At 42.6% G+C, this 14,060-nt stretch overlaps 1 protein-coding gene and 1 long non-coding RNA gene across 3 annotated transcripts in view; one reads left to right on the top strand and one right to left on the bottom strand.

Annotated features, from left to right (window-relative positions):
• LOC122904489 overlaps positions 1 to 3,415 on the bottom strand; it is an 89,285-nt gene extending 85,870 nt beyond the window's left edge. For both annotated transcript variants that reach the window (XR_006384209.1, XR_006384208.1), the window contains exon 1: positions 3,198 to 3,415. This is a non-coding gene — a long non-coding RNA (uncharacterized LOC122904489). The remainder of the gene's footprint in view (positions 1 to 3,197) is intronic.
• FABP5 (fatty acid binding protein 5) lies at positions 2,554 to 6,735 on the top strand. The gene is made up of 4 exons (XM_044245394.1): positions 2,554 to 2,717; positions 5,286 to 5,458; positions 5,828 to 5,929; positions 6,480 to 6,735. Exons 1-4 carry the CDS (start codon positions 2,639 to 2,641, stop codon positions 6,531 to 6,533), a joined length of 408 nt encoding a protein of 135 aa, XP_044101329.1. The 5' UTR covers positions 2,554 to 2,638; the 3' UTR covers positions 6,534 to 6,735.
• The last annotated feature ends 7,325 nt before the right edge of the window (positions 6,736 to 14,060 follow it).

The raw sequence follows: 14,060 nt of genomic DNA, 5'->3' as shown, positions 1-14,060 counted from the left end.
TCTTAAAGATGGTGGTCTTCTAGAGCTATGGAGGGGGAGAATTACTGGTAAGTTTTGATCTTCAACCATTTTCATCTATACGAATAACATGTCATTATCCTCCAGCATGAAGGGAAGACAGGATGTAACGCCTACATTGCCTCTGTGTTACTGCTAAAACTAATGACAAGCACAGTCACTTAAATTTGTGAGGATAGGTTTAGAATAAAATGATTTTTCCTCATCCCTGTATTATAATATAATTAATCTCAATCAAGTAATAATTCTCCCTTTTTGTAATAAAGAGATATTCAACCAACCCATAAAGTCACACAAAATTTTAATCAGATTTGTTTTTACGAACATTTTTGGTTTTTAAATTTCGTATTGGGTTCAAATTAAGTAGCCTAGAACAGAGCTTCAGTTAGCGGGTTAAGGAAGTACTTTGTTTTTCATAATGTGAAATCTATTCCCATTATTTTTAAGAAAGGAAGGAAATCTGAATTCAGGCCTTGAGGGACATTAGGAAAAATCTACTCCAATCTCTTTCCATATCTATATATCTCACAGATGAGAAGTACCAGAGAACCAGGGATGAAGTGTGTTGCCCACAGAAGCAAAGCCATCACATGCCCTTCTTCTTTGTTCTAGGACAGACTCTAGCACATATTTTGGCCTATATCTTTCTGTTGTTCATTGGTGTGTGTTAGCCACAAAAGGATTATTTCCATTCATTACATCAAAGAGTATGTTTAAAAGTTAACTTTTAGTTAACTATTCCTAAGTACTATTTCCTAAGTTCTTATGTATTTAGTACCATAGTGTCATTTTCTTTTTGGTATTTCTGTGACGTGGTTGATTATGATCATCTAAAAATTAGCATTCCAGTCCAGAGTCTTGGCTGTCATTACCATGTTCCATATGAACATGGATAAAGCATGTTGAATTAGCATATTAAGTATGCAAGTCCAAGCACACAGGAGGAGCTGCCTCTCTAGGAGGCAGGGGCAGCAGCCTGTCCTAAGTGTATAGAAGACAGCACTTGCATCACTGAGCAAATGACATACTTAGCTGCCTTCAGAACTTGAGTATTTTCTCAGCAGTAGAGCCTCAAGTGTGGGACATCTGGGCTCTTAATGGCACAACTACATGGTCCAAGTCCCTTGGTATTAAAATGGTACCACAAGAAAAAACAAAACAAAACAACAACAAAAAAAAAACAAAAAACAAAACAAAAAACTTGGAGGGACCTTAAAATTAGGGCAGGAATTTGAAATTAAAAAAAAAAAAAAGATTCAGTGCAGGGGAATAAATGTCCTGAGGGATGATGGGAAATGACCAACCCCAGATTCCATTTTGTAGAGGATGGAACATGAACCCATGTCTGGTATGTTTCAGGAGACTGTAGCCTCTACTCTTAGCCCCTTGAGTGCAGTGAGCTAGAGGCAACCAGGTGTGGTCCTGTTTCACAAGCTCTGAAGTGAGGACTGGACAGGGATTCTGGTTCTACCACTTCGCAAACGTTCTCTGCCACATGTCCTCTTTCAGAAAATGGGGAAAACACTAGCAAAATTTTAGTGGAGCTCAAGTTAATGGATAGAAAGTGCACAGGAAGCACGGCTCCTAGCACAATAAATGGAGCTCCTCTCCATCCAGGCAGCTGGCCTGTCTGTGTGGCAACTTTCTCACCCCGTCCCAACTCAGGGACCTAGGATCACCTGGTAAGACACTGTGACAAGTACACTTTGAGAAGTATAATACTCTACACAACAAACAGAGGATATCATTATCATTAAAGGCAAAGAGGAAAGCTCTGGAGTCTAAATACTTGGGGAGTCTGAGAAGAAACTATGAAAGGCTCACGCAGCTAGGAACGTAAACGAGTAACACATTCTTGATGGGTACATTTAATTGCAACGGCGGTCACTTAAACTGAAACTTAAGGGGTTTTAGTTCGGAAACTGCCTACACTGTACCTTCCGATAACTCAAACCAGGTATAGGCTAGCCCTGAGGCCCTAAGTGGGCAGGGGTGGAGGAGGGAGTTGAGGGGAGAGGTGGGGGTGTCCTGAAGGTGGGGAGAACAGGTTCTCTCAGGAAGGGTCCACTGACCAGGAGCGGGGATGAGGGAGGCGAAGAAGTTTATCCGTCAATCAGCCAAACCACCACAGATAAATCAAGTCCTGCCCCCAAGCCCTAGAAGGGCTAGTGGATTCATCGCGGGTATTTCGAGGGAAAGAGAGCGGCAGCTGGGAGGTAAAACGGTGGGCACTGGCGAGGTGGGGCGGGGCTCCTCACCGGCCCCTCCGGCTTCCTTGCTTGGCGGAGGCGCTGGAACGTGCAGGCGCTGGCGTCCGGGGCGGCATGGGGCGCGCCGGGCGAGTCCCCACTTGCAGGAAGCGCGGGGGGAGCCCCTCAACCTTCCTCCGTCCCCCGGCAGGTGGAACGGGTTCGCGCCTCGCGACCCGGGGAGAGAGGCCCTGGGGGCGTGCGGGGGGGCGGGGCGGGGGGCCGGGCTCGACGCGTCTGTCATTGGCCTCTCGGGGCCGCCCCGGCGCGCGCCGCTTTTATAAAGCTGCCACGCGAGCCCGCAGGTCGCCAGCCAAGCTCCCAACGGCCCGCTCTGCTCTGCTCGCTCGGCCCGCCCGCCCGCGCCCACCATGGCCACCATTCAGCAGCTGGTAGGAAGATGGCGCTTAGTGGAGAGCAAAGGCTTTGACGAATACATGAAGGAAGTAGGTGAGGCTCCCGGCCAGGCGGCCCCTGTTACGTGGAGAGTGTGTGTCTGTTCCTGGGTCCCCTTCAGCGTGCCGAGCTCCGCGGCGGGGCATGCCCGGCTGTCCGCCGCAAACCCCTGTACCCCCATCCATCTCCCATCCCCCCACCAGCACGTGGGCAAGCAGCCCGCAGAGCAGCGCGCGCCTGCCGCCCGCCTGCGGATTCTGAGCTGTTCCGTCTCCGGGGCCCCGCAGCTCTCTTCCACTTTCCCCTAGCCCACGCGGCAGCCACCCGCACTGCTTCCTGTCCTTTAGCGCGCTCCTCTTCCGCCCCAAGCTTCACTTCTTTCGACCCCCTCAGACAGCTCCCGTAACTCTCCCTCTTTTTCTTTTCCCACTGCTCGTCTTCCTTCCTCCTGCCGCCGATCTGCCGTCCCGCGGTCCCGCCATCCTGCCACTCCCACTCGCCCCATGGTGGCCGCACCCACTCCCTCTTTCCCACCTTGCTCCCGCCTTGACTCAGCTTTTGTTCCTGGATGGCGCACGGTTCCCCTCTTCTCCACAGGGCGCGGTTTCCAGCAAAAACCCTTCCGAAGGTCCGAATGGGGCGACAGCTTCGGCCCTCGTTTTGCGGCTCGGCCGCCTCTGCCCCAACCCGCAGGCGCTCTGCCCGCGCTCACCGGGTGAACCCGGGCCCTTTGGTTTGGAGCGGCTCCCGGCGGAGCGTCGGGTTATCCTTGCCTCCCGGCTGCAGAGCGGCGCTCCGAGGCGTGGCGCTGCCGGCGCCGACCGTCTGGCACTGCCAGCCCTGAGCCCTGAGCGCCGCGGTGCCAAGGGCATCGGGCGGGGCCCGCTGTGCCCACGGAGGGCGACGCGCTGCTGCCCTGCCCTCTGTGCCTGCAGAGTGGGGGGCGTAGAGGCGGGGAGTGGGTTTATTGGAAAGCAGCCATCAGAAGCTGCGGAGCCCTCCAGAAGCTGCTTTCCAGCCGTTTGCAAGATGGGTGTGGCCCTGCAGGAGGTCGTTCCCCCCACACCCCCTAAAGCCTTTCAAGGCAATATGAGTCTCTGTAGGAAGATTCCAGTTCACTCTCTCAAAATAGTTCTTGAGTCTCTGTTACTGTCCTTTTCTAAGCCAGTGACAACGGTTGTACACTGGTTGACCCATTGGGTGGATTAGCAAACAAAAGTGGACCTTTGTCACAGGCCACTAGAAGTGGGATGGAGGACTGTAGCATGGATCTTCTCAGAAAAGGGGCTTCCAGCCCTAAGACAACTGCTGGAACCCTGAGGGCGATTTAGAATCTGCCCATCCACAAATGTTAGCATGACTGCTTTCTGGGGCAGACTTTACTACAAAGAAACTCTACAGAAATCTAGTCCCTGTGGCACTTCAGAAACCCACCTTCATTGGTGAAGGCTGGTTCTGTGGTGAATCTTGAGCGTATTTATGATTCCCTGAGTAAAAGTAGGACTCAATCTTTTTCTTTTTTGCACTGTAAGTCCAGATCAAGGTAACTCTGGAAGAAGCCAGTTTTTGCACTCATAGGCAATAATTGTCAGTGTGTGTTCACTTGTGTGAAGACCAAATAAAGAACGCTGTTTCTCTGCCCTTTGAAAATGAATGTGCTCATTGGGTGGTTTGTTTCCAGGGTTCTAGAATCATGAAAGTTGTGGGGCTCGATTCATTAGAGAGCAATCAAGGTGTGGGAAGAGCAGAGCCCTATATTTGTCCAAAGTGAGAATTAATAATGACTCATCTAACAACACGAGGCACTAGTCCCCACACTAGCAAAAGAGAAGGCACCCAGGGGACATTGCAAGCCTAGCTGAGTTTTTATTATCAAGCTAGTTACTCAGCTTAGGTTTAGTCTCCTCTGTGAAACCAGGATTTGGCCTAGATCTAAGTTTCCTTATAAATGTTAACATTAGGGACAAGTAGATTATAAATTAAATGTGATATCAATATAGTAAGTGAGTTACACAGCTCTGAAATGCTTAGTGTTTTTGAGGATAAAATTTCCCCAATTTATCTGTATCACGATTGTGCAGTTAACTCTTAAAATACCATGCTCTCTGAAAAGAATTGATTTGGACCTTGTGTAGCTATTAATCAGATATTTATCAAGAGCTTTGCATGTGTCAGACTGTGTGCTAAAGTCATATAATACAGTGTTGGGCAGAACTGAGTAAATACATTTTGGAAGTCCAGATTTCTTCCCTAACTTTCTGAAGGCCAGCATACCATGGTGGCCAAGAGCTTAAGATTTGGAGCCAAACTGCCTGCTCTGTTGATTCCAGCTCCTTCATTTCCTAGCTGAATGAGCTTGGGTAAGTTACTTCAGTGCCTCATTTTCTCATCTTGTAAAATGGAGACAGTACTCTCACACAGTTGTTGCAAAACTTCCGTTAATTCATATATGTTAAGTGCTGGCACATTGTGGTAAACGCTGGATATGTGTTTACAATTGTTATTGAGAAGTGAATAAGTGGAAATATGTACCACACAGTAACTGCAATTTAATTACTGCATTTATTATGTAAACCAAAGCCTTGGTCTTCCTGTTATTTAACATGATAAAACATTCTACAGGAGTGGGAATGGCTCTGCGAAAAGTGGGTGCAATGGCCAAACCAGATTGTATCATCTCTTCTGATGGCAAAAACCTCACCATAAAAACTGAGAGCACTTTGAAAACAACCCAGTTTTCATGTAACCTGGGAGAGAAGTTTGAAGAAACTACAGCTGATGGCAGAAAAACTCAGGTCAGTCGTCATTCAACAAAATCACAGAGACTTGTCGAATGATAGATTGTATTAATAATAGTCTTACTGTTTAGAGACAAAACTTAATGAAAAAGTTAAAGTATTTTATGAATTGAGTTTGACCAATTAGTGAAAGTACCAGCTTCATATCTTAGTCAATTTTGGAAAAATAATTTAAGGAATATGAGAGAGAATAAGTGTCTCTTACAGGGGTCTAGAATTGAAAAGCATAAACTATATTATTAATAATATTGGTATGGCTTAATGAAGTGGGCCCAGAAAGAAAAAGATGAAAAAATGTCGATTAAGAAAGTTATGAGCATCTCTCCGATAACATACTTTGGAAGATTAAAAAGTGTATTTTTGCAGACGGTCTGCAACTTCACAGATGGTGCATTGGTTCAACATCAGGAATGGGATGGGAAGGAAAGCACAATCACAAGAAAATTGGAAAATGGGAAATTAGTGGTGGTAAGTACCAACATTCTTGTGTCTTATTGGGCTTCTTGTTTGCATTCAAAGTTCCTATAACTGTTCAATACTGATGATGAACATGAAAACTAGGTTTGGGTAGGAAAAAATTGCAAAATAACAAGGTATACACTAATTACCTAAGAGAGCCCTTTGTGGGAGTAGAAGACAGAAGATGACAGCAGAGGATGTACCTGGAGCTGGGTTAAGTCTAAGCTTACTGTGGCGTTACAGTAAAATCTTGGGCAAGCCATCAAACTTCCCTCCTGGCATACATCTTTCCACTTCTTTAAAATAAGGAACAACATTTGCCAAGATAATATGAATACTTTAGACTTTGAAAATCAATACTTTAGTTTGTAGTAAAGCATACACATGTCATAAACAAAATAACAGGTTCTAGCTTTTCAGACTCAGGAATTTTAAAATTCAGTTTCTCCATCTATGAAGTAAATTACAAAGTTTTGTAGAATGTCGATCCTTGTATTTAACTACCATTGCTCTGTGACACAAGACTGACCTAATTCTTTAATATCTTTCCTTCTTCTAGGAATGCGTCATGAACAATGTCACCTGTACTCGGGTCTATGAAAAAGTAGAGTAAAAATTCCATCATCATTTTGGATAGGAATTAGCTGTGAGGATGAACAAGCTCAGTTCAATGAGCAAATCGCCATACTGCTTTTTTTTTTTTTCCATTACTGTGTTCAGTTATCTTTATCACAAACATTTTACATGCAACTATTTCAAAGTGTTGATTTAATTAGGATCATCCCTTTGGTTAGTAAATAAATGTGTTTGTGCTATGCCAGTGTTGTATGCTTTTTTTTTTTAACGTCATATGAAATTAGTGGTGAATTTAAGTATGAATACATTAAATTCTCAGGTAGTCTTGAGAGTACTATATTGAGATCATATTTTATTTTTTTAAGATTTATTTATTTATTTATTTGAGAAAGAGAGAGAATGAGAGAGAGTGAAAATGAGAGGAGGAAGGTCAGAGGGAGAAGCAAACCCCCTGCTGATCAGGGAGCACTATGTGGGGTTCAATCCCAGGACTCCAGGTTCATGACCTGAGCTGAAGGCAGTTGCTCAACCAACTGAGCCACCCAGGTGCCAGAGATCATATTTTAGTAATTTATGTGTAGAGCTACTCCTATGGAAAATACAGTACCAATCATTTCAACTTCCCCTATACTATCTGAACTCTGTTTCAACTGAAGAATCTTAAATTTCTGGCAAAAGACTATTCTCATTAAAAAAGAGCTACATAAACATTATAATGTAAATAATTAGAATAAAAGTTAAATGACCATCATTGACCAATGATCATACTTTAATAGTGCACTTACAACTATTATTCATGAATTCTGCAACCCCAAATTCCTTTAATTAACTTTCTGAGAACCTACCATGTACCAGGCAGTGTTCTAGAGGTTGGGGCATATCTGGACACAAGGTCAAATCATTGCCCTCACCATGAGAAGAAACACCAGCTTTAGAAGAACACAGTAGATTCCTTAACAAAAGCCATAGAAATAATACAGTTCTAAAATACTTCCTGTGTGCATATATAAAGAGTAACTAGGATTCTGGTGAACACCTGTTCTGCTTCTCAAACCCAAATACAAACATTGCAGTTCACGTTTAGAGAAATAGCTTGTAGACACTGGGCTCAAAATCTATGTGCATGATCACCAGAGCAGTGCTTAGGGGATCTTGAACATTATCCCTATTCAGCAAGTAAGAAAACAGGTTTTGAGTAGCTACTCCGTTGAAGGTCACAGGAATGAGAAGAGCTGGATTGGGAACCTACATCTCCCAGGGTCCACTCAATGACTGTCATTCTATAACACTGCCTCTCATCAACTTGTAGTAAGATCCTAAGTCTATAATGTTCCTCAGCGTAATAATTGAGATTTTTGTGAAACCCCTCAAATGTTAGCTGGTAAGACTCTTAAGGATTACTGAAAGCTTGGGATGCCTGAGTGGCTCAGTGGGCTAAAGCCTCTGCCTTCGGCTCAGGTCATGATCCTAGCGTCCTGGAATCGAGCCCCGCATCGGGCTCTCTGCTCAGCAGGGAGCCTGCTTCCTCCTCTCTCTCTCCCTCTCTGCCTGCCTTTCTGCCTACTTGTGATCTCTGTCTGGCAAATAAATAAATAAGATCTTTAAAAAAAAAGAAAAAAAGGAAGAATTACTGAAAGCTAGCAGTCAGGGAAAGTGCTCAGTTCACTGACACCCTAGGCCTATGTTGTCCAGTATGTAGCCATGAGCCCCAGGTGGCTACTGAACACTTGAAATGTGGCTCATTGACTTAGATGTGTTGAAAGCAAAATACACACGGGATTTCAAAAACAGGTAAAATGTCTCTTTTTAAAAATATTGATTACATGTTGGGATGCCTGGTGGCTCAGTCGGTTAGGTAAATGCCTTCGGCTCAGGCCATGATACTAGGGTCCTGGGATTGAGTACCACATTGGGCTTCTTGCTCAGCGGTGAGCCTGCTTCTCTCTCTGCCTCTGCCTGCCACTCTGTATACTTGTTCTCTCTCTCTCTGACAAAAAATAAATAAAATTTTTTAAAAAAAAGTGAAAAAAATAATGATTACATGTTGAAATAACATTTCTGGATATAGTTGGTTACCTAAATATTATATATTAAAAATAATTTTCCTGTTTCTTCTCTTCTCTTTTCTTTCTCTCTCTTTTTTTTAATGTGGCTAGGGAAGATTTTTAAATAACATGTGCCACCATTTTTGTGTCCATGTCGTTTATTGGACAGTGCTGCTCTAAACTTCCTTTTCTATTTGGATTTCCATCTTATTTTAGTCTTCATGCTAGAGTTCCTCTTTCATCCTCTTTTTTCACTTCTAATAATACTGTACACTGAAAACAACGTTCCTTGGACCAAACACTGGGCCAAGTATTTCAAGAGTTTTGTAATCCTCAGAACCTCAGAACCACCCTGGATTATGTGCATTAACTATTGTTTTCTGCCTTGTTTAGATGACGAAACTAAAACTCAGAGTCTAGGTAATGGGGTTGCAAGCCATACAGTGACTGTAAGTCAGAGAACAGATTGGAACACAAGTTCATCTGATGTTCAGGCCTGTGCTACTAATAACTATTATTCAGGATTTCTGCCACTTTGTTCTAATACCTGTACTGCCTCGGTTTATGGACTGCAAGTGTTGCTTAAGGAATAGTAGGCTCGTGTTTCTCATATGGGAACCGTTGACATTTTGGGTAAGAGAATTTTTCACTGTGCTGGAGTATGGCAAGCATCATAAGACTTTTTGCATCCTAAGATCATGGCCACACAATGCACATGGTTCCCATCAGTCTACCCCCAATACCTCCTATATTTCCATATGTCCTATAAGGTTATGGTATCAAACCCATTTGAGAACCTTGGGTAGAGCAAATGTATCTCAACTCTGTTACTGGGTGTCAGTTAAGCCCTTCTTTCTGCTAAGCGATCTTTTAATGTCAATTGACCTCTAGCAAAAGATATAAAGAAGTCCCTTCATTGAATATTTTTGTTTTCTCTGGTAGTATGCTGGAATGTATTCTGTTTAGTTCTACAACACACAGGATCTCTTGAGAGATTCACTTTGACCCCAGATCTATCAGATCTCCTATTTTCTTTTCTATGTGTCAACACTATGTTGCCAGTAACCCACTGGACATTTCCCTATGGATGCATGTTTAATTTCAAACTAGTTAAATCTTCCTAAAATATAATGTGCTGATGTAAGTGCTTGGGCTTTGGAAGCTGACTGTCCTGTAATCCAGTTCTGGCTCTCTACCCTTTAAGAACTCTCTTAACTCAGGGAAAGTTACCTGACTTCTGATCCCCAGCTACCTCTTTTGTAAAAAGATACTACATTACCTGATTCATAGAATTGTTTTAAATATTAAATGAAATAATGTATGTAAAGCACTTAGCCCAGGGCAGAGCAGGTAGTAAAGGCCCAAATGTCTCTCCAGTACTGCTCAATAGAACTTTCTGTCATGAAACAGACTAGAACATCCACACAATCCAATTCAGTGGCCACTGTTTGTGGGTATTGAGCACTTGGAATGCAGCAAGTGTTGTTGAGAAATTAAATTTATTGTTAAAATTTAATCAATTAAAATGTAAATTTAAGTTACCCATGATGCTAAACTCCTGTTTTCCAAAATCAAGTTTCTTACTTTTGATCCCAAAACTACTCCTCTTAACGGTATTCTCCATTTTAATACATGGGAATGGCGTTTTCCAATTCTAACCTAAAAGACTGAGAATGAGGGGCGCCTGGGTGGCTCAGTGGGTTAAAGCCTCTGCCTTCGGCTCGGGTCATGATCCCAGGGTCCTGGGATCGAGCCCCGCATTGGGGTCTCTGCTCCACGGGGAGCCTGCTTCCTCCCCTGTCTCTCTCTGCCTGCCTCTCTGCCTACTTGTGATTTCTCTCTGTCAAATGAATAAAATCTTAAAAAAAAAAAAAAAGACTGAGAATGATCTTTAATTCCTCTCTTTGATACCATATGTAATCCTTTAGCAAATTATTTCAGCTTTACCTTCAGAATATATTTAGAACTCAGTTACTTTTCACCTCTTCTGTAAATAGCACCCTGATTCAAATACCGCCATCTCTCCTCTGCTCTCCTGTAGGCATTTTTATTCTCCTAGACTATCATTTTAAAAAACAGTTTTAAAATATATACTACTCTGTTAAGAAGCTAAAGTCTTTACAGTGGTCCTATCCAGTCTTGTCTGTGTCTCCAAACTTCCCAGCATTCCCTCCTGATTTCTTTTTCTACCACTCTCCTCTCCCAACCTTTCCCTTTAACCACTGACTCTTGTTGACACAAGTGTGCTGCCTCAGGATGTTTGCACTTGTTGCCTCTGCCTATAACCATCTTTCGTGAGGAATCTGCAGCCCAGGCCTCTCAGCTTTCTCACTTCCTTCAGGTTTCTTCTCAAATGTCATCCTAGCAATGAGTCATTCCCAGATCACACTGTATGTAAGAGCTGTCACCCCTCCCCCGGACTCTCTATTCCTTCACACTGTCTTTGCCCTTACCACCAGTGCTGACTAACAATATACTTACTTAAAAAAATGGGGCGGAATTATTATCTGTCTCTCCCACTGGAAAGTAAGCTCCATGAAGAAGGGACTTTGTTTTTACAGTGTTCTCTTTAGTACTCAATTAGGAAGCAACTTGGCACACAGAAGGTACTCAATAAATATTTGTTGAATGATTAAACTATTTTTTCAAAAAGACTTTATTTATTTATTTGTCAGAGAGAGAGAGAGAGAGCACAAGCTGGGGGAGTGGCAGCCAGAGGGAGAAGCAGGCTCCCTGCTGAGCAAGGAGCCTGAGCCTTAGGACCCTGGGATCATGACCTGAGCTGAAGGCAGACACTTACCTTATTAAACTACCCAGGCATCCCAAATTCTTTAATTAATGACTTCTTTGTACCTGGTTACATATTTTAATATTACTTAAGACCCTTTATGATTTTGCTTTAATTTATTTTTGAAAACTGTATTTCTTACCCTTCATTCACATCATTCAAATTTCATCAGGTCTTTTACTTACCCTAGAAGTAATGTGCTTGAAGACTATAGAATATGAGCGAAGTAGAGAAAAAGGAATTCATGCCCTCATTTTCCTGAACTGGTGTGTCATGTCATTCTGCTCTACCAGGAAATAGGCTGCCCAATTTTGGTCAACATTGAAGATTTATTTTACTACAGCTGAGTACTGCCAGTAGTAGGCAATGTCTGTCAGAGAGCTTCACCTGAGTTGTTTGTGGAACACAGTACAAATTAGATACAATTTACTGCAAATAAAATGGTTTCACATAAATCAAACCCTCATCAAAGAAAAGTATACAGGCAAGAGATAACTTTGCTTTTGGATTATGTCCTTGAGTGCTAGAAGGCCTACAAATTCATACGTTTCCTTCAAACAGAATTTGAGTGCCTAAGGGTGAATGGTTATGTGAATCACGACCGTGTGATCTTTGTAGGCAATGTGAGACTTTTTTATATGCAAGCCTAATTATGTCGCATTTATTAACTTATTCTGTGGTTTCTTGAGTCTTAATCTCAGCTGTTTTCTCAAAATCTGGTGTTTGTGCTATAATCAAAAAAAGGTTGGGGCGCCTGGGTGGCTCAGTGGGTTAAAGCCTCTGCCTTCAGCTCAGGTCATGATCTCAGGGTCCTGGGATCGAGTCCCGCATCGGGCTCTCTGCTCAGTAGGGAACCTGCTTCCTCCTCTCTCTGCCTGCTGCTCTGCCTACTTGTGATTTCTCTCTGTCAAATAAATAAATAAAATCTTAAAAAAAAAAAAAAAGGTTGGGAACCATGTGTTTAGTGCCTAGATTTTAATGCTGCCTATGCAACTTATGTTACCACTCAATTCCTGCTGCTTATTGATCAATGATTATTAGTGTTTGTTGTATTTTATTTTATTTTATTCTTTAAAGATTTTATTTATTTATTTGACAGACAGAGATCACAAGTATGCAGAAAGGCAGGCAGAGAGAGAGGAGGAAGCAGGCTCCCCACTGAGCAGAGAGCCTGATGGGGGCCTCAATCCCAGGACCCTGAGATCATGACTTGAGCCGAAGGTAGAGGCTTTAACCCACTGAGCTACCCAGGCGCCCCTGTTTGTTATATTTTAAATTCACTTTTAAGTTTATGGGAATGACGGTGCTTTTCTCTGGGTTTCATGTACTCACTATTCTCCTTTCTTAGTGTTACCCTCTTAGAATTCACTGCCGTTTGGTGGGTCACGTGCCCTGTGGGTTTGTAGGAAGAAATGATGAAACGGATAGACAGGTTTAAAAAGCTGGGTGGCACATGTTTTGAAATATTGTGAAAGACAGGGTGGTATGACTCCTCACTAGTCCCACAGCCACTGGAAAGTAACTCAAGTCTTATGACAACTGGTCTGTCAGGACCAGTCACCAGATCATATGTGAATATTTACTTGGGATCTAGCCCATCTCCTCCTCCCATACCTCCTTCTTCCACTCTGTACACTTTGAAAATGTCTGAGAAGAGAATAATAATATCTTGAAGAGAGTCTTTACTATGGTATTGGTGCCACATGATATGGTGAAGAAGACAGACAGGGTCAGAGTCCTTTTTCATGGAACTGACATTCTAGTGTAAGAAGATAGAACACAGACAATTATAACAAATGACAGAGAGTGATAAATGCAGCAAGAAAAATATGAAAACAGTAAGCACTGAGTAGGGTTGAAGCTACTTTATTTGGGATGGTCAGGGAAGGTAATGTTTGAACTGAGACATGAATAAGGAGCAGAAAGTAAGCAAGTAAATCTCTGGGTACATAGCATTCTAGGCAGAGAGATTAGCATTTACAATAGCCCTGAGTGGGGACTAACCAAGTGGGAGAGTGACAAAAGTTTATTGAAAGAGAAGCAGTGATGGATAAAATGTAATCTAATATTTAGGTGGGAGACAGAGCATGTGGGATCTGGTAGCTGCTGGTGAGGGATCTGCATTATCTGAGGGTCACGAGAAACCACTGAGGGTCTTGAGTAGAAAACGACAGAAGACCTAAAAACAAAAACCAAAAAAAAAACCAACCTAGTTTCACTTTCAGTAATGGAAAACCTGATATTTAGCAATAACTCTCCCATGAGAAACAACTGAAAATACTGGGCAAGATATTTTTAAAAATTTCTATACAGTGACAAAGAAATAATAAAACAGTGAGGAATTACTTGGCATAGATCTGGGAATCAAGACACACAAGTTCAACTCACAAGGCTGGTTTTTCCATGGATCATTTATTTGTGGATCCAGCACTGGCTAAGAGGCTGAACTGTACTTTTGGCAATAAAGGAAATAATTAGTCTTTGTCTGATGGTAGATGAGCTACCTTCATCGTCTACTGAATTAGAAAAAGAGTTCCTAATACTTGAAGATTTAGATATGAGGATGTTCATCAGAGTGCTCTTTACTCTAGCAGAGGACTAAAAAGCACAGAACTTTCTAGAAATGGGTGATTGCTTAAATAATAATGGTATGAGCATATGAAAAGTAATAAGAGGCATTAAAAAAAGACTACGAAGATCTTGGGAAAAAGCCTCATAATACACTGTAAAG

The sequence above is a fragment of the Neovison vison genome, chromosome 4 (genome assembly GCF_020171115.1).
Source record: "Neovison vison isolate M4711 chromosome 4, ASM_NN_V1, whole genome shotgun sequence".
Taxonomy (NCBI): Eukaryota; Metazoa; Chordata; class Mammalia; order Carnivora; family Mustelidae; genus Neogale; species Neogale vison.
The sequence above is the reverse complement of the archived record's forward strand: the minus strand, read 5'-3'. Positions and strand labels throughout refer to the sequence as shown.

Excerpts from the sequence above, each read along its gene's own strand:
- FABP5 (XM_044245394.1), top strand. The coding sequence starts at position 2,639 with ATGGCCACCATTCAGCAGCTGGTAGGAAGATGGCGCTTAGTGGAGAGC. Across the intron at positions 2,718-5,285 it reads CGAATACATGAAGGAAGTAG|GAGTGGGAATGGCTCTGCGA; the intron begins GTGAGGCTCCCG and ends AACATTCTACAG. Across the intron at positions 5,930-6,479 it reads AAAATGGGAAATTAGTGGTG|GAATGCGTCATGAACAATGT; the intron begins GTAAGTACCAAC and ends TCCTTCTTCTAG.